Genomic DNA, 25,574 nt, shown 5'->3' on the forward strand with positions numbered 1-25,574 from the left:
TCTGATATCGTAACAGTAATCTCATGCGGTCTTGACTTATCACTGTTGTTGACTGTCCAACTCGTCTCTATGTCAGACTGATGAGAGTTTTTTTGGATCCAGAAAACTCCTACCCAGTGTTTCTAGGTGAGCTACTGAGTGTTCATGGTAAAATAATTGATGCTCCACTGCCGATGTTCTTTTTTCTGAGCTAGCAGGTCATCTATCAATTTGGCATTTGATAACTACTCATCACTGAGCTGCCAACTGCTCTACTGCTATGTTGGTTGGATCGGCTATCACTTACAGATTTCGTGGCTGCTCATCGCTGAGCTGCGGATGACTATTCGGCTTGCATGGTCAGCTCGGCTAACACTTAGAATTTTACTCATTTCCATACTAACCCACATCACGTGTTGATTGCTAGCAGCTCAGAAAGCGAATTTTACGCATTTATATTCTAACCCACATCCCTTGCCGATAATTTTTTGAAAATGTTCTCTCCTCTTGCTCCTGTAGTGTTGCGGCAGATTACTCCATAACCCACCTTTTCCAGCCTACCTCCGGCGTCCTTCACCATGGCTCCGACCGCTGGCAGTCGGTGGTGTCCTACCCTTCTGTTTTTTTCTTCCTCTTTCGCCCTGTTTCTCTTTTCCCATTGTTAGCATCCACAGCAGGCAACCGACCACCTTCGCTGGTGGACTTTGTCTATCTTTTCTGCCCTCGTTTCTTTGTCGCTCCTCTGCCCTTTGCTGTTGCTGCTGCCTGTCATTGAGAATCACACTCCGTGATTCTTTCCTCTGGTTCGCTTAACTCAAGTAACGTTGCGGGGACGTACGGTCCGAGCAGTGATCCATTCCAGCAGCGGAGACAGTTTCATTCATCAAGGAATGAGAAATGGGATGTAGAAGTGAAGATCGAACAAAAAGTGTTCCTGTTTAGTTTGGGTAGTGGGGGTCTTCGATTTGTTGGTCATAGAGAACCAGGAATGTGAGTTATGTGCTTGAATTTGATCGAAAAGGGGCATATTGGATATGCTACAAGTTAAAGGACTTAATCTACTCTCCATCAACGTGTACGGCTTTCAATCAGTTCAGGGGTACTATGCTGTGTTTACCACCCAAAGAAATACAAACGAACGAGGAAGTTTATTGGAAGTGTCCAAATATAACCAGCTCGGAAGAAAACAGCTCATCATAGTGCCAATCGGTCTTAATTTGTTTAGAAAAGAATATCAAATACGTTGGCTAATTATTTGGTATTCATTTTTTGTAAACCTCGAGAGACGTTTTTATTTTTATTTTTTTATGGAAGGGTGTATATGGTTTACGAATGTTGCAGTAGTTGGGTTAGGATTTTTGGTCTACCTTGGAACTTGTGATCTTCTGAAACTTTCAAAATCCTCGGGGATCATGCGAAGAGATCTTGGGGCAGTAAAGATTAAGGTGAGAGCTACTGAAGGAGGATTTATTAACAATGGGATGCAAATTCCATGAAAGAATGGATTATAGAGATTAGAATCAAGGTTGATTCTATTGATTTAGCAGCCTATGAGTATTACGAACGTCAATCGTACGCTCAGGTCGTGATTAATGGTAAAAGGATGTTTGCGGGATGGGGCAATTCAAATATTTGTAGGAAACAAGACGGAGTCGCGGGATCCACCAGTCGCTCTAATATGGCCGTCAATGAATCTGATGTAAGGCGAGAGCATGAACCTTATTTAGGAGATAGAGTGGAAGGTATCAGGATGGGCATCAATGAGGTTTTGGTGAAAGATAAAAAGACTCTTGTTCTTCCTAAGGAGGCTGAGTGTCGACCAGTTACTTCTACTATTTTGTCGGCACCTCCATTAGGGGGAAAGGTGGTTAAGATCTTAAAAATAATCGCCCTTAAAGAGGTTAGTGATTTCAGAAGATCACCTATCCATTCCATGATCAAACAAGGATTTGAGGGTCATACCAGACTTACATATTGAGCATGAGGTCACGGATTTAAAAGGGCTGTTCTCGTCTTCACATGGTCCTTTGCAAAATACCGGGGCACTTCAGCAGGAAATGCGAAACCTTGGGAGAGGTACTGTACTCTCTTGTATTCAATCATCATTTCTAAATCATTCTTTCGATCTTCATTCTATTCTTCCTGCTTCCTTCTCCGTTCTGGGGAAGTCTAGCAGCCTTTTAGGCGGAGGAGGGCAACCGAGGATAGATGCTGAGCCGTGTAAAAAAAAAATCAAATTTTACAGGGGCTGAGCTGGGGAATAAGTTCCAAGATGAGGATGAAGCTTCGGCAGTGCATTCAGATTATAAGTGTTTTTATGAAGATATGCTTATGGAATATTAGGGGGGAGGGGCAGCAAGAAAGAAGGGATTAATTTGTATTGTATTACGTAAGGAAAAACCGGACATTGTTGTGCTTTTAGAAGTCAAGAGAAAGACGCCAGATTGTAGATTTGTTCCAAGTTTATGGAAGACTAGATTTTTTGATTGGGTTTTCTAACCCGCGATAGGAAGATCAAGGGGTATTCTAGTGATGTGGGATCCCGGAGTGATGGTGGTCAGTGATAACTTGATAGGGAGTTTTCGATCTCAATAGAGATCCAACTTAATGATGATACCAAATGGTGGTTCTCAACTATTTACGGACGTAAGCCAACTATTTTGGGATGAATTGGTGGGGGGGACAATTTGTGGTGACAATGGTGCTTGGGAGGAGATTTTAACGTGGTTAGATATTTGAGCGAAAAGATGAACAACCTATCCACAACTACGAGGATGTCGTGTTTCAATAAATTGATCAACGAGGTGGAACTGCACGATCCACCTTTATTGAACGCCAAGTACATGTGGTCTAACTTCAGGGATATGCCGATTTGCTGTAGTTAGACCACATGTACTTGGCGTGATATCCGACCAATCCTCGGCATATTTTTGCTGAGGAAAGAAGGATAGTGAGGTGCGAAATGGAAGAAATGTTGTTTAGATTGTTTCAAATGGAAAGTCAAAAAGTAAAAGATGGTTGAGGGAAGGGGACCAGAACTCAAAGTTTTTTCATGCCTTGCTGAATTATCGAAGGAATATATCAATGATAGATAAATTGGAATTGGAATATTGGTATGGGGTTGCAAAGGTTTGTCAGATTGAAGAGTCTATAATCAGTTTTTGTAGGAATCTTTATAACAAATCGGATGGTGAAGGGTTTCGATGGGTTGGAGTAGAGCCCTATCAGTAAGGTGGATTCAGAGGAGTTGAAGATTCCATTTTCAAAGAAGGAAGATTAAAACGGTGTTCGATAGCAATGGATCGAAGGCTCCAGGTGCGGACGGGTTTACATTGGCTTTTTATCAAAGTTGTTGGGAGACAGTCAAAGAGGATTTACTGAAGGTGTTTATCGAATTCTTTGAAGGAGGCGTGGTCAATGGGAATCCAATGAGACTTACATTTGTCTGATCCCTAAAAAACAAGATGCGGTCAAGGTGAAGGAATTTAGGCCAATCACTCTAATAACGAGCATGTATAAAATTTTTGTAGAAGTTTGTCATTTATTCAGTTGTAATTTATTATGCACGTGTACTTCTGTTATCTCCTTAGACTTGTTCTATGTTGTTAGTCTGTTGCATTTTATTAGGAGTTTATTTATCAGCATTAGGCTAAAAGGTTGTTGCAGCAGATCCTATGTTTAAGGGATCAGTTTTTTCCTCTTCTGTGTATATATTTTAGGGCTTGTACGTTGGAATGAATAAGTGAGAAGAATTTCTCTATTTTTTTTTCTTCATGGTATCAGAGCCTAGGCTCTCTAAAACCAATCTTCCATGACTAAATACGGGATGGCATTAACCAACCCTCCTTCCTCATCGGAAACCACATCCTCACATGGCAATCCCGACCATTTGTCTCCACAAATCACAAATCACAAATCACAAACTCTCTGGCCAAAATTACCTTCAATGGTCACAATCAGTTATGCTCTTCATTTGTGGAAAAGGGAAGGATGATCACCTCACTGGAGATGTGGTGCGCCCAGATTCAGCCAAGGCGGAATACAAGACCTGGAAATCAGAAAACAGCATGGTTATGTCGTGGCTAATCAATTCCATGGCTCCAGAGATCGGGGAGAACTTTCTTCTCTATTCAACCGCCAAGGAGATATGGCAGGCAGCCCGAGAAACCTACTCCAGCAGCGATAACACCTCAGAGCTCTTTGAAACTGAGAGTCTCCTCCATGATCTTCGCCAAGGTGATATGATTGTTACCAACTATTTCAATTCACTAACCCGATATTGGCAACGTCTTGATCTTTTCGAGGTATATGAATGGAAATGCCCAGAAGATGAGATCCGGTTCAAACAGATTGTGGAGAAGAAACGTGTCTTCAAATTTTTACTAGGTCTTAATTCGAACCTAGATGAAGTCAGAGGCAGGGTGCTCGGATCCAAGCCTCTTCCCAGTCTGCGGGAGGCCTTCTCTGAAATAAGGCGTGAAGAGAGCCGTCAGAAAGTTATGTTGAAACAGCCATCCACTACCTCGACTTCTGATTGCTCTGCCCTCGTCTCCTTTGATGCCTCCAAGGATGATATCGCCTATGCTGCTCGTGGACGACAGTCCTCTTTTGCTGATAACAGGCCTCGCCGAGGACGTCCATGGTGTGACCACTGCAAGAAACCCGGCCACACCATGGAGAACTGCTGGAAGTTACACGGAAAGCCCGCTGATTGGAAACCTCGTAATCCTCAGACTCATGACTCCCGAGCCAACAACGTGACCTCCGACAACAGTACCACCACATCAGAGCTGTTCAACAAAGAACAACTTGAGTTACTCCACAAGCTCATCCATCAGAACAATTCTCCAACAACCAGTTCTGGTACAATCAGTTCTGGAACAATGGCTCATAGAGGTAACATTTCTTTTGCCTTGCATTCGCTGAATGATTTGTCCAAATACTGGATAGTCGACTCGGGAGCCTCGGATCACATGACTGGAAACAAAAAACTATTTCAGTCTCTCAGTCCATGTACCTCTACTCACACAGTTCGCATTGCTGATGGATCTAGTTCCAGAGTTGAGGCCACCGGAACTGTGCGGATATCTCCGAACATTACCTTACAATCAGTTCTTTTTGTGCCCAATCTTGATTGTAATTTGCTGTCTGTGCACAAACTCAATAAAGACCTGAACTGTATAACTAAATTCTCTGCCACCATGTGTATTTTTCAGGACTCGGCTTCGGAGATGATGATTGGCAATGCTAAATGCAAATCAGGGCTATACATTCTCAGTGTGGACGACTCAAATTCCGAACCCAGAGCTATTTCTAAATTAAATTCTATTTCTTGCTTACATTCTAGTTCCAATAAAGATAGTGAAATTATGATGTGGCACTATCGATTAGGACATCCTAATTTCATGTATTTAAAGAAACTATTCCCTTCATTATTCATCAATAAAAGTGCTAATTTATTTCAGTGTGATGTGTGTCAATTTTCAAAACACACAAGAACTATCTTTTCTGCTCTTCCCTATAAACGGTCTCACCCATTTTCACTTATCCATAGTGATATATGGGGACCAGTCTCGGGTTAACAATATTTCTGGTGCACGTTGGTTTCTCTTGTTTGTTGACGATCACACAAGACTTTGTTGGGTATTCCTAATGAAGGAAAAATCAGAAACATACAAATTGTTCATTCAATTCAATTCAAAAACATGCTCGAAAACCAATTCAAAACAAAACGGAGTTGCTGAGAGGAAAAATAGACATCTCTTGGAGGTTGCTCGATCAATTTTATTCACCTCCCACGTTCCAAAATACTATTGGGGAGAGGCGGTCCTCACTGCTGCCTACTTGATCAATCGGCTCCCGTCTCGAGTCCTCAATTTCAAAACCCCATGTCAATCTCTTCTAGATGTCTTCCCTGCCACACACATCCTCTCTACCATAACACCCAAGGTATTCGGCTATACTACTTTTGTCCATGTCCACCAACATCACCGAGGAAAACTTGACCCGAGAGCAATTAAATGTGTCTTTATTGGGTATTCCTCACACCAAAAAGGGTACAAGTGTTATTCCCCAGTCACAAGGAAAATCTTCAACTCCATGGATGTTACCTTCTTCGAGGAAACCCCACTCTATTCTCGTCCTGCAATTCAGGGGGAGTCACAATCTGTGATAGAACTGCAGCATGAGAATTCTCCAACTCCAAGCCCTCCTATCAGAACAACCAACACGGTAATCATTCCCTCTGAACCTACACCAATTCCCGAAGTAACTCAGGACCACATTCCAACTCAATCTGAAACACGGCCCCTCCAAGTCTATACTCGTCGCCCACGTGATGCCAATCCACCCATGCCGATTGTATTGCCAATACCATCTCCGGAACCGAGACCAGAGGCTGACCAGCAAGGTAATAACTCTCTCACTCCTATTAGACCAGTAACGGTCCCTTATGATGACAGGCCCATAGCAGTGAGGAAAGGCGTGCGATCATGCACAGAGCACCCTATTGGCAATTTTGTCTCACTTCATAGGTTGTCCCCTATACATCGTGCCTTCATCTCAGAAGTTGACAAGATCGATGTGCCCGTATCCATCGAAGAGGCTCTCAATCATCCTAAATGGAGGGCTGCCCCCTATGAGGAAATCCGAGCCCTTGAGAAGAACAGTACATGGAATCTCACAATCCTTCCAACTGGCAAGAGAACTGTCGGATGTAAGTGGTTATTTTCTGTAAAGCACAATGCTGATGGGAGTATAGAGAGATTTAAAGCTCGCTTGGTCGCAAAAGGATACACTCAGTCGTATGGCATAGATTATCAAGAAACATTTGCTCCGGTGGCTAAGCTTAACACGATCCGAGTCCTCCTGTCCCTCGCCGTTAATCTAGATTGGCCGCTATTCCAACTAGATGTCAAGAATGCTTTCTTAAACGGAGACCTCGAAGAAGAGGTGTTTATGGACATTCCTCCTGGCTTTGAGGATAACACCACGGATGGGAAAGTGTGCAAGCTGAAAAAATCCTTATACGGTTTGAAGCAATCACCACGGGCGTGGTTCGAACGGTTCACTAGGGTTCTAAAGAAGGATGGATATGTGCAGTGCCAAACAGATCACACCTTGTTCGTCAACCACCTTCCAGCAGGTCAGATCGCGGTTCTTATAGTATACGTGGATGATATTGTGTTGACAGGGAACTGCGAGGCAGAAATAATTCGGCTGAAACAAGTCCTCTCAAGGGAATTCGAAATCAAAGACCTTGGCACTCTCAAATACTTCTTGGGAATGGAAATCGCAAGGTCTCGCCAAGGGATTTCAGTGTCTCAGAGAAAATACGTGCTTGATCTCCTAAAGGAGACCGGAATGCTAGGATGTAAGCCGGCAGCTACTCCAATGGATCCAACTGTTAAGCTCACAAATAGTTCCGGAAGTCCTCCAACCGACAAGGGAAGGTATCAAAGACTAATAGGGCGCTTAATCTACCTCTCTCATACTCGGCCGGACATTGGCTTCGCAGTGAGTGTTCTAAGTCAGTTTATGGGGAATCCTACTGTTGATCACATGGAAGGGGCTCTCCGAGTGTTAAGGTACTTGAAGACGACTCCAGGAAAAGGGCTGAGATTTCAGAAGTCTTCCAGCCGTGATATCATTATGTACACCGATGCAGATTGGGCTGGGTCTGCCTCAGATCGTCGGTCAACCTCAGGATACTGTTCACAGGTGTGGGGGAACTTGGTAACGTGGAGGAGTAAAAAGCAAATCGTGGTGGCTCGCAGCAGTGCAGAGGCTGAAAATCGCTCAATGGCTCACGGAATTTGTGAAGGTATATGGATCAAGCGGCTGCTTGATGAATTGAAGATGGAGACAACTGGATCTTTTCAGTTGATGTGTGATAACCAGGCAGCCATTAGCATAGCAAAGAACCCGGTGCACCATGATCGCACTAAGCACGTGGAGGTTGATCGTCACTTTATCAGGGAAAAAGTTGAAAACAAGACCATTGCCATCAACTATGTCCCAACTCACATGCAAGTGGCTGACATACTGACAAAGGCCCTACATCAACCTCACTTCGACACTCTATGTTCCAAGCTGGGCATGTTAGATATCTACTACCCAACTTGAGGGGGAGTGTAGAAGTTAGTCATTTATTCAGTTGTAATTTATTATGCACGTGTACTTCTGTTATCTCCTTAGACTTGTTCTATGCTGTTAGTCTGTTGCATTTTATTAGGAGTTTATTTATCAGCATTAGGCTAAAAGGTTGTTGCAGCAGATCCTATGTTTAAGGGATCAGTTTTTTCCTCTTCTGTGTATATATTTTAGGGCTTGTACGTTGGAATGAATAAGTGAGAAGAATTTCTCTATTTTTTTTCTTCAATTTTGGCTAAGGTCTTAACAAATAGGTTGAAGAAAGTCTTGAGCGAAATGATTGCGGAAAATAAATATTCATTTGTACAAGGGAGACAGACTCTAGACTGTTGCCTTATACCTAAAGAAATAATCGAGGAGTGTAGGCGAAAGAAAAAGAAAGGGAGGGTGTTCAAAGTTGATTTGGAAAAGACTATGATAAAGTGGATGGGATATTTCTAAATGAGGTGCTACAAAAGAAAGGTTTTGGTGATAGATGGAGAAAGTGGATAAAGGTTGCGTATCAAATGTCTCTTTTTCGATACTTATCAATGGAAGGAAGGATCTATTATCCCCTTTTCTATTTAATCTTGTGATTGATGTATGGCTAAGGTTGCGACTGCAGTCAGGGGATTGGAAGTTGGTTGAGATAAAATAGAGATCTCTAACATCTAATTTGTGGATGATACTATGTTTTTTGTTAATTTGAGAGGCATTTGCGTTGTTTGGTGGAGATAACTATTTTAGCCAGAAGTCGGGGCTGAAGATTAACTTGGAAAAAAGTGTTGTTGGGTTTAAATTGTTCAGAGATGGAAGTGGAAGGGTTGGCTTTAGAGATTGGGTGTAAAAATGAGGAATGAACAATTAAATATCTGGGGCACCGTTGGGAGGCCATCCGAGGAATTATGACTTTTGGATCTGGCAAGTTAGAAAAAAACGTTTCTATCAAGGGAGACGATTAACCTTGATTGTGGCAAAAGCGTTGAGTGCGATGCCAACGTATTTCATGTTTCTATTTAAAGTACCATTACGTGTGGGCCGTGTGGCAAATGGTATGGAAAAAATTATGAGAGATTTTCTATGGGAAAGAGCCGATGGGGAGGTGCATTGCCATTTGGTTGCTTAGGATCAAGTTTACACGACTTTTCATCTTATAGTTAGGACGGTGTTCAAATGGGAAAATATCGTTGTTTTTTGGGAAGATACTTGGTGGGGGGTTTATTCGTTCAAATATTTTTTTTCCATCTCTTTTCCAAATCTGCTCGAGTCATAACAAACCAATCAACAACTTTACCAGTGAGGTGGACCTTCCGGTTGATTCCACATATGCCTGGGATCTGCGCCTCAGAAGGGCTTTGAATGAGGTTGAAATTGATGAATTGAGTACTTATGTTAGGGGTTTTAGATACTGTTCATTTGGAGTTGGGTACGGTGGATTTTAGGGTTTGGTTGGAGGACTCTTAAAAGGTCTTTTTCTATCAGATATTTTTATAATTCTTTTTTTCTGATCAGTAATTTATAATTTCCCTTATTTTTCTAATATCTGGAGAGAACCTGTCCCACATAAGGTTTAAGTTTCTCGTGGAATGTGGCTTTGGGAAAATTTCCGACTTCCGATTCTTTGCAAAGAAGATGGCCTAATTGTGCATTATGTCCGAACTGGTGTACACTTTGCCGCAAAAAAAGAGGGGAATCAAGATCACCTACTTTTGCATTGTTCGTTCACGAGTGAATTTGGAACAGAGTATTGCAGGAATTGGATATGGAGTGGATATTTCCAAGAGCGGCGCATGATATGTCTCTTTTGGACCCCGGATTACCTAACGGATGGAAATGTCGAACTTTTTGGAATACCGTTCATCACCTTTTTCGGTCACTTTGGTTGGAGCATAATAGAAGAATCTTCAACGATATAGCAGAGACTATAGACGAGGTTTGGGAAAAGCTAAGATTTAGGGTTGCTAGTTGGACGAGAAAGCTTTCAGAGTTTAATCATTTACCTATCTCAGATCCAGCCAGATATTGGAAATTTTTGTGCTATTGATGACAGGAAAGACTATTGTGCTTTTGCGGATATCTTATCTACCTCCCTGTAATCTGTTTTCCTATTTTGATATAATTTTGTTTCATACTAAAAAAAAAAAGATTGTCTAGGCCCTCAACACTAATTGACCCTAATTGCCAATTTAAAGAAACTAGAAGACCAACAAACACAAAAAATATACAACTCTCCCTGGGTCATTTACTTCCATTTGTTCAATTGAGCAATGATGTATCAAAAAAAAATTATTAATAATTTTAATTTATGAATAACCAAAGGGATGTCAGGGGATAAAGGAAATAATGAATAACTACAGTCAATGATATATCCAAAAGTTTAGTTCAAATGCAATTATAGCAACAAAACAAGGTGAATTTCCCTTCTCAAAGAAAAGGACTGAAATCAATAGATAAACAACTAAATCTTAATGCATAATCTTCCAATAACGAATATAAGAAATCCATAAAGCACAAATATACCAAGAAATAGGAGTGCGACTGACCTGATGTTTAGAGCAAAAAATGCCACACGAATGTAGGGTGCAATTCGAAATGGAAGAGTGTAAAATGCCACTGGAGATAGATATATGACAAAGACCGCTATATCAGCAATCAATAAAATCAACAAAAGCACCTGCAAATGGAAATTAATGATATATTTTAAATCATTGGTTCAGACAACCACACAACCCTACTGACTCTTTGGCCAAACAAAACTGAAAGTTTCAACACTTGAATTCTCATGAACAACATTCACATTTGAGGATGTAATAATTAGATCTTCTCAAGTATGAAAGAATTTACGAAAGAAATTAAATCACGACATAAAATAAAGCAGATAATGTACAAAACATAATAAAGGTCCGATACTTCACGAATGTAATTGAAAACTTATCCTCTTGAAAAAAATAAATTTGTAATGAACTGAATTTAATGAATTGTGTACCTTAAGCTTATTGGCATTATTCTTCCAAAAGATGGCAAACCCTTCGTATGTGATTGGGTAAAATATATGAACAGTGAGAATCAAAAGAGTTATTCCCTACAAACAAGGAAAGAGATGCAATCTGTAAATCTGTAAAACATATAAAAGGCTGAAAAAAACACCCAAAGAGAGTCCACGTGTGAATGATTTATTCAGTAAGTTCAGGCAAAGGTGATCTGGCACATGGAATGTTTTGCAGAAAATAATTTTTTCTTCTTCGGTCATATAGCAAAACTACCACACAACATGGAATAGTAAAACCGTAAGACCGAGTATGTGCCACTCCACCGAAAGCCATAGCTTTTGCTATCCTTTATGTGGTTCTTGAAAATGCTAGGCATTAAAAATCAGCACGTAAATATTTCATCCTTTCAAGCAAAGGTTCAAATCAAAAGGTAGCAAAAGTTCACGAGGTAACTGTACTGTGAGAAGAAAAACAAAAATGTCATCTCAATATTAGAAAACTAGCATTTTGATGCTACGATATCAATACATAATAAATCATATAAAATTGAAAAACAACAACTCACTCTCTTTTCTATAGACACATTTCCAGCAGAACAAACTAGCCTCAACTTAAGAGCATAAATACAAAGAGGGGCATTAATGGGATGGCAACAGGGCGGTTCTGGGCCGCCTCGCCTCACTTTAGACCCGCCCCGGAAACCCGGGCCCGCTAAAAATTCTATAATCCATCTATTGGATGTGATGAAACAAGACCCGTCCCGGACCCGCTTGGGACCCACTTGACCGGTTCTAAACCCACCCCGCAGGGGCCGGGTCCATCCCTGGGCATTAATGCATAACTGAAGATACATGTTCATGACCACATGACACCCATCAACAAGGTGAGTCAATGATTTCGAAGAGGGGTTAAAAAAAATGCTATGAGATTTTATAGAGATAGATGAAAAGATAAGTTAACATACATTTCACCCCCTGCTGGAAAATAGCTCACAAATCTATGGGAGAGAAAGTAGTTGTAAAAACTGCTATGATTTAAACATGTAGCTAAAACCCCGGGCCTCCAATGCGGGGCTGCATGTGCGGTGTGCCTTTTGTGTATCTTTATGATCCTTTTTACACATTATCCAATTTGTATTAAAGGTTTCTTTTTTATATTCATTAATCGCATGTAAATTCTCAGGGAAGGAAAAGGTTTAGAATGTAACCATTTTTCTTTAATTAAGTGTTTAATCTATGAAAAAAAACTTCAAATTCAATAAAGATATTAGGGTCGAGTTACAGCGCCAATACAAAAATAAAATAAAAATAATTGAAAAGAAAAAAACAGCACAATAATTGGAGAGCATGGAGTTTTTCACGATATACATAAATCTGGGGATTGTACACTATTTTTTTCTAAGGTGGTTTTATGCTACTTTCAAACATCGCTTAGGGTAAAATGTGTTCCACCCAAGAAAACATGATAAATATTCATCAAATTACCACAACAGAACATATGTGATGAAATATTGACTTGTGGTTTACCTCGTAGACAAGACTCTCAACACCATTCAAGTAAGGTAGCTGCCCCAGGAAGTAGTAGTCCCTGTCATTGCATTGCCCAGAACACCATAAAGGTTTCTGACAATCCAAACAATCCTTTTTAACTAAGGGAAATTTTCTTGAAGCCTAACCAGAGGTTAATAGATAAAGAAGCCACACAAACCTCGAAGAAACACAGAACAATTAAGGCAAAGTAGTTGAGAGACCAGAGGAAATCAAACTGTATAAATATTAAGTAGGACTTTAAGGAATCTCCAAATCTTGGCTGGTCAAAAATTTCCTCGGGTATGCCAACACCGTCTTCAGCCTGAAAACATAATACATTTTTGAAATGGTTATGTAATATCGATAGAGAAGAGGAAACAAGTATGTCACAACCAGTTGAAACCAATGAATACTTCTGAAGTTGATTTGCTTTACTACTCAATCGCAAGTTTAAACAGTAGAATAAGAGGTATTGAAAACTAACTAGAGTATGCAACTCTTCACCCCTGTTTAATCCATCCCCTAATCCACAAAACTAAGAGGGTTACAATTAGATTACATCAGAAGGAAGTCTTTGATTCCCAAGCAAACAAGGAGGGCACAGAACAATAAAATTAGATAATACTGCAACATCGCTACTTAAACACCTGTGTTGAAACTTTCCTTATGAACCCTTTTGTCCACCATAAAACAGATAAAGTCTCACTTTACCAGGTGAATTGCAATTCTAGCATTGAGTAGTCTTAGCAGACTTATAGATCTTATGAACTCATGTCATTGAAATAGGACAGACCGACCAGATTGACACTCCGAGTCCATTATTTAGGTTGGGATATTAGGAAAATAAACGAGATAACATCGCAGCGGAACATCATAAGTAATATCAACAATGAATAAAATGGACCCCAACATTTATCGTCGTTCACCACTAAATTGGACTATGTCCACTCTAAACTTTCAAGGAGATCACTTCTTTATTAATAACAAATAAGACAAGAGAATTGAGAATACAAAGTATTTTACTCAGAACTATCTGATTTTTAACATTCACTTTCTCTCTACTAATCATATTCCTCCAAGGATAAACACTCCTAAAAAAATTTCACACTAAATCTTTTATCTTACTTATACACTTGTGATTGTAGATGAGATAATTTTGTGTTTTGGTGTCTTTTTTAAATGAATAATGAATGGGTATTTATAGGTGAAGTTTAGGGAAGAAAACAAAAAATTATACATCATTGCATACATAATCAAAACTAATAATCTTTGACTAATCAACACGTGTTCATAATTCAAAAATTGTGTTATTTGAATTCAATTTTAGTTTGCTTTGAATTCAAAGTTTGCTTGATTACTTAGCAATTCTCCCCCTCAAACGCATTTTGTGAATTCGATTACACCTGCAACAACTCTATGATATTCCAACTTCTATTTCGGAAATGTTTTGGTCATCATATCAGAACCATTTTCATCCGTGTGCATCTTTTCAAACTTTAGCAACTTCTTATCCAATACATCATGTATACAATGATAGCGAACATCTATATGCTTAGATCTTGAATCCATTGAAGGATTCTTTCCATTATGAATTTCACTCGGACTGTCACAAAACAACTTATATTGATCTTGCACAAAATTTAATTCCTCCAAAAACCCTTCCATCTATAACAAGTTCTTGCATGCCTCAGTTATTGCAATGAACTCCACTTCAGTGGTTGACAATGCTACACATTTTTGCAACTTTGACTGCCATGACACAGCTTCCCCTGCAAATGTTATCAGATATCCTGATGTGGATTTTCGGGAGTCAACATCTCCTGCCATGTCTGCATCTGCGTAGCCTACAAGCTCAAGTCTGGATCGTCCAAAACTCAACCTATATTTAGAGGTGCACCGTAGATATCTGAATATCCATTTTCCTACAGCCCAATGTTCATTTCCCGGTTTTAAAAAGAATCTACTCATTACACCTACAAAATGAGCTCAATTCGACCGAGTACATAACATGACATACATCAGACTTCCTACAGCTGAAATATATAGAACATTTTTCCTTCTTGATCCTCTGTAATAGGACTCTGTTTTGAGTTCAACTTGAAGTGGTTGTCAAGAGGACATTCAACCGCTTTGGTCTGGTCCATGTTGAACCATTGAATTATCTTTTCAATATAATTCTCCTGCGACAACCAGGTTTTCTTGGCATACTTGTTTCGATGGATTTCCATGCCAATAATTCTTTTTGCTAGCCCCAAGTCTTTCATATAAAAGGTCTTGCTTAGTTGCTTCTTTAGGCCTTTGAGTTCAGTAGCATTTTTGCCAACAATCGACATGTCATCTACCTAGAGCAGAAGCACCATCAAATCATCATTAGAGGTATTTTTTACAAACAGACAATGGTCTGGAGTGGTGTTCTTGAATCCGTGTTGAGTTATCACTGATTCAAACTTTTTGTGCCACTGTCTTGGTGCTTGCTTGAGACCGTACAAACTATTCTTTAATCCGCACACGATGTCCTCTTTCTCCTTCTCTACAACTCTGGTTGATCCATATAGATTTCTTCCTCCAAATCCCCATGAAAGAATGCGGTCTTGACATCCATTTGTTCCACCTCCAGATCAAAGTCAGCTGCTAACCCTAGCACAATCCGGATGGATGTCATCTTTACCACAAGTGAAAATATTTTGTCAAAGTCGACCCCATGTTTCTGCTCAAAACCTTTGACAACAATCCTAGCTTTGAATCTTGGTTGACTACATTGTTTTTCATGTTTCAACTTGATCAGCGACTTATTCTTCAAAGCTTTCTTGCCTTTCGGCAACTTCACCAGCTCAAATGTCTCTTCTCATGCAATGATTGCATTTCATCTTGCATGGCCTTCATCCACTTATCCTTGTGTTCACTGGTAATAGCTTCCTCGAAGCTCTCTAGTTCTCCCCCGTCAGTTAGCAGGATATATTCATTTGAGGAATATCTGGTTGAGTGTCGCACTTCTCATCCAGAACGTGTGGTCATTGTATCACGAGAAATTTCTGCTGGTAGTTCACTGTGAACACGGATCACATCATCATCCTCGTGATCTTTCTGCAATTTTTCATCTTCAATCGGTTGTGTATTTACCATTGTAGGCCACCATTCCAGATCTTGTTCAGATTCAGAATTCTCCTTTCCCGCAGTATCCAAAAAATCATTCTCCTGAAATACGGCATCACGACTTCTTATAGGCTTTTTGAGGTCCATAATGTAAAACTTGTAATCAAGTTGATCATCTCCATATCCATTAATATACACTTCTTTGTTTTGGCATCCAACTTATGTCTTTCATCATTTGGTATATAAACATAAGCAACACAGCCAAATACCCACAAATGATTATAGAAAACTTCTTTGTCTTGCCACACCTGCTCCGGGACATCGTAAATGAGAAGAACACAAGGTAAGCAATTCAATGTATATGCAATAGTAACTACGGTCTCACCCCAAAATTCCTTAGTCAGCTTTGCATGTGAGAGCATGCTTCTTACTCTTTCTGCAAAAGTTATATTCATCTTTTCAGCTAATCCATCTAGTTGTGGTGTCATTTGATGTCTGATTCCGTTCTTTTTGCATATCTCATCAAAGTATCCAATGTATTCTCCTCCATTATCTATTCGAATAAGTTTGAGTTTTATATTTGTTTGTCGTTCAACCAAGTTTAGAAAATTGTGGAATGTTTCCGCTACATGGTCCTTGGTTTTGAGTGTCCACACCCAAATTTTTGGAGAATAATCATCGATAAAAGTTACCCACGATAAATTGGATCGGATTTTGCTGTTTTTCTCCTCTGAGCGACAATGGCATCGGACCACATAGATCTAAGGGCACCAGATCTAGAATTTTTTTGGCTCACTAGGAGGTGAACTTTTGAATGATATCCTGTTTTGTTTCCGGCTAATCTTCGTGCATTGTTTCATATGAACCTGCTTTATAGCGGGCAGAACTTGCTTACTCACAAGGCATGTAAGATTCTTCACTTATGTGGCCAAGACGTCGGTGCCACAACTCTGTTGAGTTTTTTCACCTGCGTAGTTCACACCTTCAGAATGATTTTCCTGAACTACATACAAATTCGACATCTTTAATCTTTTTTTACCACAAGTGATCCTCTTGAAATCTTACATATCCCGTTTCGGAAGGTTGTGCAGAAACCTTTTTCATCGAGTCTTTCGACTGATATCAGACTCAGATGCATATCTGGCACATGCCTAACGGCTTTCAGGATCAGTGTAGAGCCATCCATGGTAGTCAAGCTCACATCTCTCTTTCCCATGATTCTGGATAAGTCGCTATTCCCTATCCCAATCACATCAAAGTCTCCTTGTGTGTAGGACGTAAAGCATTCCCTTCGAGATGTGACGTGGACTATTGCTCCACTATCGATCACCCAACTAGTTACTTGAGTTGCCAAATTTACAGACTCCTGCTCTAGCTCGTGAACAATATTGAATTCGTCAATGGCATTAGTTTGCTCATCATTGGTTTCATGTTTGCCTATCGGTTTTCAGCAGTATTTTTTAATATATCCATTTTCTCCACAACGATAACACTTTATTTTGGCATATCTCACTGAGGACTTGCTTCTTCTTGACTTCTGATTTGTGTTTTTCTTGATCTTGCTTCTCCCCCTTGACTCAGCGGCCAAAACATGGTAGAGGCTCCTTGAGAACTTTCCTCATCTCTTCATTCAAAATGCCACTCTTGATGAAGTCCATACTCACGACTCCTCCCGATGCTGTGTTCGTGAGTGATAGAGTCTCCCAAGACTCTGGTAATGAAGTTAGCACAATCCGAGCTATCACCTTGTCATCAAGTTTTATGCCCATACTTTATTACTGCTCCACGAATCCTTGAATCTCGATCAAATGATCTGCAACCAGAGTTCCTTCTTTGCATCGAACATGGACAAGCTTGCTCAAATATAACAATTTCTTGTTACCACTTTTAGAGGCATATAATGTCTCCAACTTCGTCCAAAGCGTACGGGCATGTGTCTCGTTACAGATGTGATTATACACGTTGTCATCGACAAATTGTCGGATGTACCACAGACTTGATCGAGCTCAAGTTCCATTTGGCATATGATTTATCATCTGGTTTATACTTGATGAACACCGGTAAGTGCTTTTTGGTGAGGAATAAAATATCTTTCATTTTACTTTTCCAAAGTTGATAATTAGAGTATTAAAGCTAATCATCTTGCTTGTGCGTACCTCCATCTTTAATGACTGCTACCAACGAATTAATCGTCAAAGCCTGAATACAAAAGAACCACTTCTCTAACACAGTCTAGAAAGACTTTTCTAATACGGAAGTTCAGACTAAGCTGCAACCCGGAGACTTCCTATAGTATTTGAGAACCTCGCTCTGATAACAGTTGTTGGAATATCAGGGAAATAAATGGTGTAACATCGCAGCGGAACATCATAAGTAATATGAACAATAAATAAGATGAACACCAATATTTATAGTGGTTCACCCCTAAATTGGCTTACATCCACTCTAAATCTCTCAAGGAGATCACTAATTGATTAATAACAAAGAAGACAAGAGAATTGAAAAGAAGACAAGAGAATTGAAAATACAAGTATTTCACTCAAAACACTATTTTAACATTCACTTTCTCTCCACTAATTTTATTCCTTTCAAGGATAAACATTTCTCAAGAAATCTCCAACTAAATCATTTATCTCACTTCTACACTTATGATTGTAGATGAGAAGATTTTGTGTTTTGGTGTGTTTTTGAAATGGAGAACGGATAGATATTTATAAGTGAAGTTTAGGGAAGAAAACAAAAAAAATTATATATCATTTCATACATAATCAAATTTAATAATTTTTTACTAATCAACACATGTGTTCAAAATTCAAAAATGGTGTCCTTTGAATTCAAATTTAGCTTGCTTTGAATTTAAAGTTTGCTTGATTACTTAGCAATTTATAAAAAAATTCAGTTTTTATTCGCAATTTGATGCTTAGCCATTTTTGTTGCTTGATAGAACTTATCTATTATCTTTTGATCTCACACCATCTTAAAACAAAAAGTGAATCAGTTTAATTTGCAATTCCGCTTAGTCTTCCTTTGTTATAAATCTAAACCAAGACTTTGGATTCCCTCAGTCCAAATCAATGGGTGGTAAAAAAAAAGGTACATCAATCAGTATCCAACAAAAATCCTAAAAGTTGCATATTGGATAATAACGTCATCAGCTCACATCAGTTAGAAAATATCTTTTTACAAAAAATACAACTACCCTGACCCGTAACCCTTCCAAATATGGCTTCTATTCAAACAAAAAAACAGAGGCAATTGGAGAATTTATCGCCTAAACTCCGGATCAAAACATAATGCCAACCAATACAATTAAACGAACCAGCACTGACAGCAACAGAGATACATTACAAGTTCCCAACAAACAAGATATAAAGAGACAAGAAAAAAAACATACTAGATCAACCAAAGCTGCAGCTTTTTGATAAGCTGATCCATAAGCAATAGCATCTGATCTGCGTTTATAATTATTTTTCCTGCCACCTCTTCCGCCTCCGCCTCCGCCTCCGCCTCCGCCTCCGCCGCTGCCGCTGCCGCCGATGCCGATGCCGATGCCAGCTTCCGTGTCCCCACCACCCAGCAAGGCCTCTTTCATTTTCGTCCACTCTGATCCTCAGATTATGGGCTTCTGACCAATTCAACCAGATTTAATACTACAGCGAGTGAATGTGGTAACGACTGATCAGTCGTTGAGTTTCCACCAATATTTAATATCAGTAATAATGATAAGTTATTATAATAATCGGCAGGGTGGTTGCCTTTAGATGTGTACGAATTAAATTACTATCCGTGTCAGTAATGGAAGAAATAGTGCGCGAGGTACGTGTCAGAAAGAAAAGAGATATCGAATGGTGTCGGCATGGTCTCAGCTCCTGATTTGACATTTGGCGGACGTCGATTTTTTTTGAAAATATATTTTGACTTGTATCTCAGGTCTTGACATCAACGTTTCATGTTTCAACTGAAATCATTGGTTGAAAGGTTTATTTTATGCAATTTAAACAAAATGTTCATATCAGTATATAAACTTAAAAATATAAATATATCAATATTTAATTTCATTTCAAAATACAAATATATGATAGAATATAGTCTATTATTATAATAACATATGCGGAAACATTCTAAGAGATGTTGAAACATTCTAATTTTGTCAAACTTCGATTTTTTTCATATGATACAATGTTTTCGATTCTATATAAATCATCTAATATCAATATCTCAAATTTAAAATAATAACAAAATGATAATTGTGATAATATCTTCTTCAATTTAAAAATATATTTAAAGAAAAATTTATTGTTAATTTATAGATATTTTTAGAAAACTGGAGGGCCAAAAGATTGAAAGGGCTAATGATTTATAAATGTTATTATAAGAAAATTACATGATTATTTTATAATATAAAATTTTAATGATTATTATATATACTTCATAAAACTGTTATTTTTCACATAAATTATTAATATAAATATTAAAAAAAATAACTAGGATGATTGAACGATTTTTTAGCCAAGTCGTGACACGAAACACAACTGTAATATGCAAGCTTGGTGAACGGTACGGTTTAAAATTTACTATGTTTATTGACTCCTTGGTTAAGTTTAAGTATAGTTTTGATGTTAAGAGTTGCGATTTATGGTTTATAGTATTGTTGATTATAGATTATGTGCAGTTTTGTTGTAGCGTCGTTACATTTAAATTCTTGATGATTTGTATGTTGAGCCAATTGGTATGAGGCCAATGGAAATGGTTAGATAAGGTATAGAGTTGCAACTTTCTTGTTGAGAGTGTTGTCAAATTATGAGGAGAAGCGACGTTGCGATTCGATTTTTTAGTTGCTAAGTATATTGTTGGCTACAGAGGAGAGTGCACCCGTGCCAGGAAAGCTACTGCACCCGTGGTATTTTGACAGAAGGGTGACCGCACCTGTGGTAGGAAAGACACCGCACCTGCGGTGTTTGGGCAGAACCTCCAGCGCACCCGCGGTTCATTGAGCAGCGCACCCGCGGTCATCGTTTTTGGATTTTTGGATGTGGTTCAGTGAGCCTAGCGCACCCGCAGTAAGAAGGTCAGCGCACCCGCGGTCGATGAACGGTGAAGTCGTGTTTTTGAATTTAAGTGATTAAATACAAGAGTTGCCTTCATTTCTCTCATTCTTTTCCCCCTCTTCTCGGTTCTTCATCTCAAGAGAGAGCTAGAGTTCTCATTTTCCTTCTTTGATTCCTTTGATTCAAGCTCCTAGTTGGATTATTGAACTGAGAGCAAGATCATTTTGTGCTTAAGAAGCTAAGGTAAGCTTTTGGGTTTGGTTATTCTTTGGAGGTGTTGGGGAGAAATTATGGGTTTGTTGATTGTGTTGGTTTTATGGGTTTATGGTATGGGTTTGTCATTATTAAGTTATTGATGGTTCAATACATGGTTTATTGTTGTAGGATTTGTACCAAGAGATTAGAATCAAGCTTCTTATTGGTGTAAGAGGAATTCATTCCTTGTGCTCACACGAAGTATATGTATTGTATTTCAATGGTTTTACTATGCTATTATTCCCTTCCATTTGATTCATGTTATGTATAAATATACTTTGTTGTATATGAGAGGCATTTATATGTCTCAATTGTGTAAAAGAGAATACAAAAGAAAAGAGTATTCAAAGTGTTTGTTTTAATGCCCAAGAGAGAGTTCAAATGATTTATTGGATTGATAAATAGATAGCCAGAGATTGCATGCAATTAGTTGATCAACGACCATAGACTTATATCCCAACAGAATATCGATTTATATCGATGGGATATTGATAAGTGCAAGTTTTGCACTTAATTTATATTAGAATCCATTTTGAATTATGCTTGTTTCGAACAGAATTATGCGTTTTTTTGGTTTGTTTTTGTTGTCATTTCAGGAATGGTGAAAATAGCGATCACGAAGCCAAGTGAACCAAGAGAACAATGAAATGCCATGAACCCTCGGACAGAACCTCGCGCGCGCCCGCGCGAGATCACGCGCAGCCGCGCGCAATGAGATGCATGATGATCGACAGTGGTGCGCGCGCCATCGCGCCAACTCTTGCGCACTCGCGCGCACCGATACAAGCGAATGACCAGTGGTGCGCGCGCCACAGCGCCAAAACACGCGCTATCGCGCGCACAAAGATGCAGCAGAAAACCCGAGAGCAGCGCGCGCCAGCGCCAGATCTCGCGCACCCGCGCGCGCAGACCCGAGACAGACGCGCCATCGCGCCAACTCTCGCGCAACCGCGCGAGCTAGCACTCGGCAGATGAGCAACACCATGCGCGCCATCGCGCCACTTCATGCGCCATAGCGCGCGCCGCGAGTCTAGAAATGTATAAAAAGCACGATTCTTAGGTCATTTAGGGGGACGCAGCCGTCAGGGGAGAAATACCTAGGAGAGCTAAAGAACTCAGAGACGAAGATCCGGAACGCGAAGATCGATCACAGATACGAAGAACGACGGATCTGGACGCAGAGACGGCACTTCGGATTTGTCTTTTATCTTTCGTTTTATATTTTCGTGTAAATTTAATGTCTGAATCTTCAAACATGCATTGTGTTCATTTATATTTCGTCATGAGCTAATCTCCCAGTCTAGAGAATGACGTAGCTTTGTGGATACGATAACTCGGTTCGGTGTTTTTTTTTTACATGATTGAATTCTTTTTAGTTTAATTGTGTTTCTTCGTGTTTATTCTACAACAATTTACTGGCCATAAATTGTGTGTGATTTGATTAATTCTACAACTCGGGAGAGGGAATAGGGTTATAGATCATTTGAAACACATCGTTAAATGTTTATAGCGTTCGGAAGGCGTATAACTTTAGCGAGGCTTAGGTAAGAACATTGTTTGCATCTACCCTTTAAACTTAGAGTTTTATTAGGAATAATAAAATTGAAGTTTGATTGGTACACTTTATTCGTCACTTGGGAAAGGATGAATAAAAAAAAATTAAGTGTTCTTGGCCATTAAATATTTGGAATTCGAAATTGTAATTGCATCCGAGAAGTATTATCGTTGACACTCAGTGAAATCATTCCTCTAGATACTCTCTCATTGATATTTCTCAATTCAGTGATTTAATTAATTCTTTGTTTTCAATCTATTCGATTAAACAAACCAACTTGATTATTGATTTTTCTAGATAAAGTCTTGGCTATTTTAATTACAAGAATTGATATAAAATCTTATACACACTCCTCGTGGGATCGATATCTGTACTCTAACCAGTACTAAAAACTTGACACCGTACACTTGCGGTAGTGAAAACACGCAACAAGTTTTTGGCGCCGTTGCCGGGGAGTGTCAAATTTGAATTTATATCAGAATTGTTACCAATTAGTCTAGATTTTAATTTAGATATTTTATTTTATTTCATTTTTGATTTATTCACTTTTTCTGTTTGACAGTGCATGCTAAGATCGCACAGCCCTGATTTGCTTATTTTTGATCCGGAGATCGAGCGAACTGCGAGAAGATTAAGAAAAGCGAGAAGGGAAGAAATCAAAGCGATGGCTGATAACAGAGAAAACGACCGACAGATGCCGCCTGAGGCTATACCAATCAGAGATCACTTCCGACCAGTGATCAACACGCATTATTCTGGCATTGCTCGAGGAAACATCAACGCCAACAATTTCGAGCTTAAGCCCGCATTGATAAACATGGTTCAACAGAACCAGTTTGGGGGAGCCACTACTTCAGATCCTCATCTACATCTCAGAACATTCTTGGAGATTACAGATACGGTAAAAATGAATGGTGTTTCTGATGATATTATTCGACTGCGCTTGTTTCCTTTTTCTCCCAGGGATCAAGCAAGAGGATGGCTGCAATCGCTTCCCTTGGGAAGTATCACAACATGGGAGGAGTTGGCGACAAAATTTCTGGCAAAATACTTTCCCCCTGCGAAGTCTGCACAATTGAAGATTGAGATCAGCACTTTTAGACAGACTGACTTCGAGCAGTTGTATGAGGCATGGGAAAGGTACAAAGAGTTGTTGCGGAGGTGCCCGAATCATGGGTTTGAAGACTGGGTGCAGATCGAGCTTTTCTATAACGGGTTGAACGGTCAGACACGGACAACAGTGGATGCAGCGGCAGGTGGCACGATCTTTGCCAAGTCCCCTGCTCAAGCCTATGACTTGCTTGAGCAGATGACCATAAACAGCTACCAGTGGCCATCTGAAAGATCTGGAGTGAAGAGGACTGCTGGAGTTTATGCCGTGGATCCAATCACATCACTTACTGCACAGGTTTCAGCATTGACCACACAGATTGCAGCAATGAACAAAGCAGGCCAGTCTACGTCTGATGTAGCACTGGTGACTGCCGAAGAGTCGCCTATTCCTGAAGAAGTGCAATTCATCAACAACAAGAACTTTGGAGGCTTTGGCGGATATCGAGGTAACCCTCCCCCTAACACTTATCACCCTGGTTTGCGAAACCATGAAAACTTTTCTTATGCAAACAATAAGAATGTGTTGAATCCTCCACCGGGGTTCAACACATCAAATGGGGAAGGGAAGCCATCATTTGAAGATTTAGTTGGAACGTTTGTGGTTGAATCTGGTAAAAGGATGTCTAGAACTGAGTCGAGACTGGACAACCTTGAGACACACATGGCGAGCATTGGTGCGACATTGAAAATCCTGGAGTCACAAGTGGGGCAGATAACGAATGCACTTACGTCTCAACCGTCAGGCGTAGTACAAAAGACTGCAGATCCAAATCTGAGAGAGGTGAATGCCATTTTTATGCAGCATGAGGAGATTGGTATGTTAGGCAGCGAAGAGAAGGAGGTTGAACTCACACAAGTTCCGAATGAAAAGCCAACTCCAAGCAAAAGAACCCGAGGTAAGAAATCTGAGAGGTATGAGTTAAATCAATGCATTGATATTTCTTTACTTCCCTACCCCCAGAGATATTTACAATTACAGGCTGAGTTTCAAAAAAAAAAAAGGTCTTGAAGATCTCAAGAACCTACACTCTAACATTCAGTCTACAGAGAAGGAAGAGGTGGCAATCACTGGAGGAGAGAATAAGGGCATGCAAGGAAGTCTTCCTCAGAAGCTGCAAGACCCCGGAGAATTTGTTATACCATGTGAAATAAGGGGGCAATTAGTGGAAAAAGCTATATGTGATTCGGGAGCGAGCGTGAATGTAATGCCAAGTTTTCTCTACGAGAAACTTGGACTGAGTGTGATCAAACCCACAGGACTAAGTTTGCAAATGGCGGATAAATCGATCAGGACACCGCTAGGTGTTGTGGAAGATGTTGAACTTAAGATTGATAAAATAAGGCTTTTAGCTGATTTTGTGGTGCTTGACATGGGGAACAGTCAGAATGTTCGTGCTATTTTAGGACGACCATTTTTGGCTACTGCAGGAGCTATTATTGACGTGAAACGAAGAAAGATGACCATGGAAGTTGAAGGTCAGCTTGTGGAAATAAAGGCATCCAAGATAGCATACAATCCACCATGAACAGGATGGGTATAGTCGGGCTGATGACGTTAAACCAAGCGCTGTGTGGGAGGCAACCCACAATTTATTTTCTTTAGCATTCATTTTGTTTTTATTATTTTATTTTATTTTACGTCCTGAGTTGTTAATTTTACCCACCACCAGATCTATCACCGCCGCAGCCCATGGAAATGGATGACTCAGATGCTGCGGACAACAACTCGAGCCCCGAGTTCTGACATTCGGGAGCGAGGTATGTGTTGTCATATTCTTTATTTCTATACATTGAGGACAATGCATACTTTAAGTTTGGGGGGTAACAAATTGCTTGTTAGAATTTTTCTGAATTTTTTTTATTTTGCACAGTAGTTAGTTTG

General features: G+C 39.7%; 2 protein-coding genes across 2 annotated transcripts in view; one reads left to right on the forward strand and one right to left on the reverse strand.

Annotated features, from left to right (window-relative positions):
• LOC140815733 (two pore calcium channel protein 1A) overlaps positions 1 to 19,543 on the reverse strand; it is a 48,131-nt gene extending 28,588 nt beyond the window's left edge. The window contains exons 1-5 of the mRNA XM_073174791.1: positions 19,116 to 19,543; positions 12,807 to 12,950; positions 12,626 to 12,721; positions 11,096 to 11,191; positions 10,653 to 10,783 (exon numbers count right to left, since the gene is read on the reverse strand). Of these exons, the coding sequence (XP_073030892.1) occupies positions 10,653 to 10,783; positions 11,096 to 11,191; positions 12,626 to 12,721; positions 12,807 to 12,950; positions 19,116 to 19,313 (665 nt within the window). The 5' untranslated portion in view covers positions 19,314 to 19,543. The remainder of the gene's footprint in view (positions 1 to 10,652; positions 10,784 to 11,095; positions 11,192 to 12,625; positions 12,722 to 12,806; positions 12,951 to 19,115) is intronic.
• A 3,700-nt stretch (positions 19,544 to 23,243) lies between these two features.
• LOC140815513 (uncharacterized) lies at positions 23,244 to 25,218 on the forward strand. The gene is made up of 5 exons (XM_073174601.1): positions 23,244 to 23,399; positions 23,476 to 23,480; positions 23,543 to 24,138; positions 24,256 to 24,588; positions 24,704 to 25,218. Exons 1-5 carry the CDS (start codon positions 23,244 to 23,246, stop codon positions 25,216 to 25,218), a joined length of 1,605 nt encoding a protein of 534 aa, XP_073030702.1.
• Positions 25,219 to 25,574: the final 356 nt, after the last annotated feature.

The sequence above is a fragment of the Primulina eburnea genome, chromosome 15 (assembly GCF_022965805.1).
Source record: "Primulina eburnea isolate SZY01 chromosome 15, ASM2296580v1, whole genome shotgun sequence".
NCBI classification, from domain to species: domain Eukaryota; kingdom Viridiplantae; phylum Streptophyta; class Magnoliopsida; order Lamiales; family Gesneriaceae; genus Primulina; species Primulina eburnea.

What these genes read in the sequence shown, in the direction of transcription:
- LOC140815513 (XM_073174601.1), top strand. Translation starts at nt 23,244, where the DNA reads ATGGCTGATAACAGAGAAAACGACCGACAGATGCCGCCTGAGGCTATA. An exon ending in AGGCTTTGGCGGATATCGAG is followed by an intron (nt 24,139 to 24,255) that starts GTAACCCTCCCC and finishes CAAATGGGGAAG; the next exon opens with GGAAGCCATCATTTGAAGAT. An exon ending in TCCAAGCAAAAGAACCCGAG is followed by an intron (nt 24,589 to 24,703) that starts GTAAGAAATCTG and finishes AAGGTCTTGAAG; the next exon opens with ATCTCAAGAACCTACACTCT.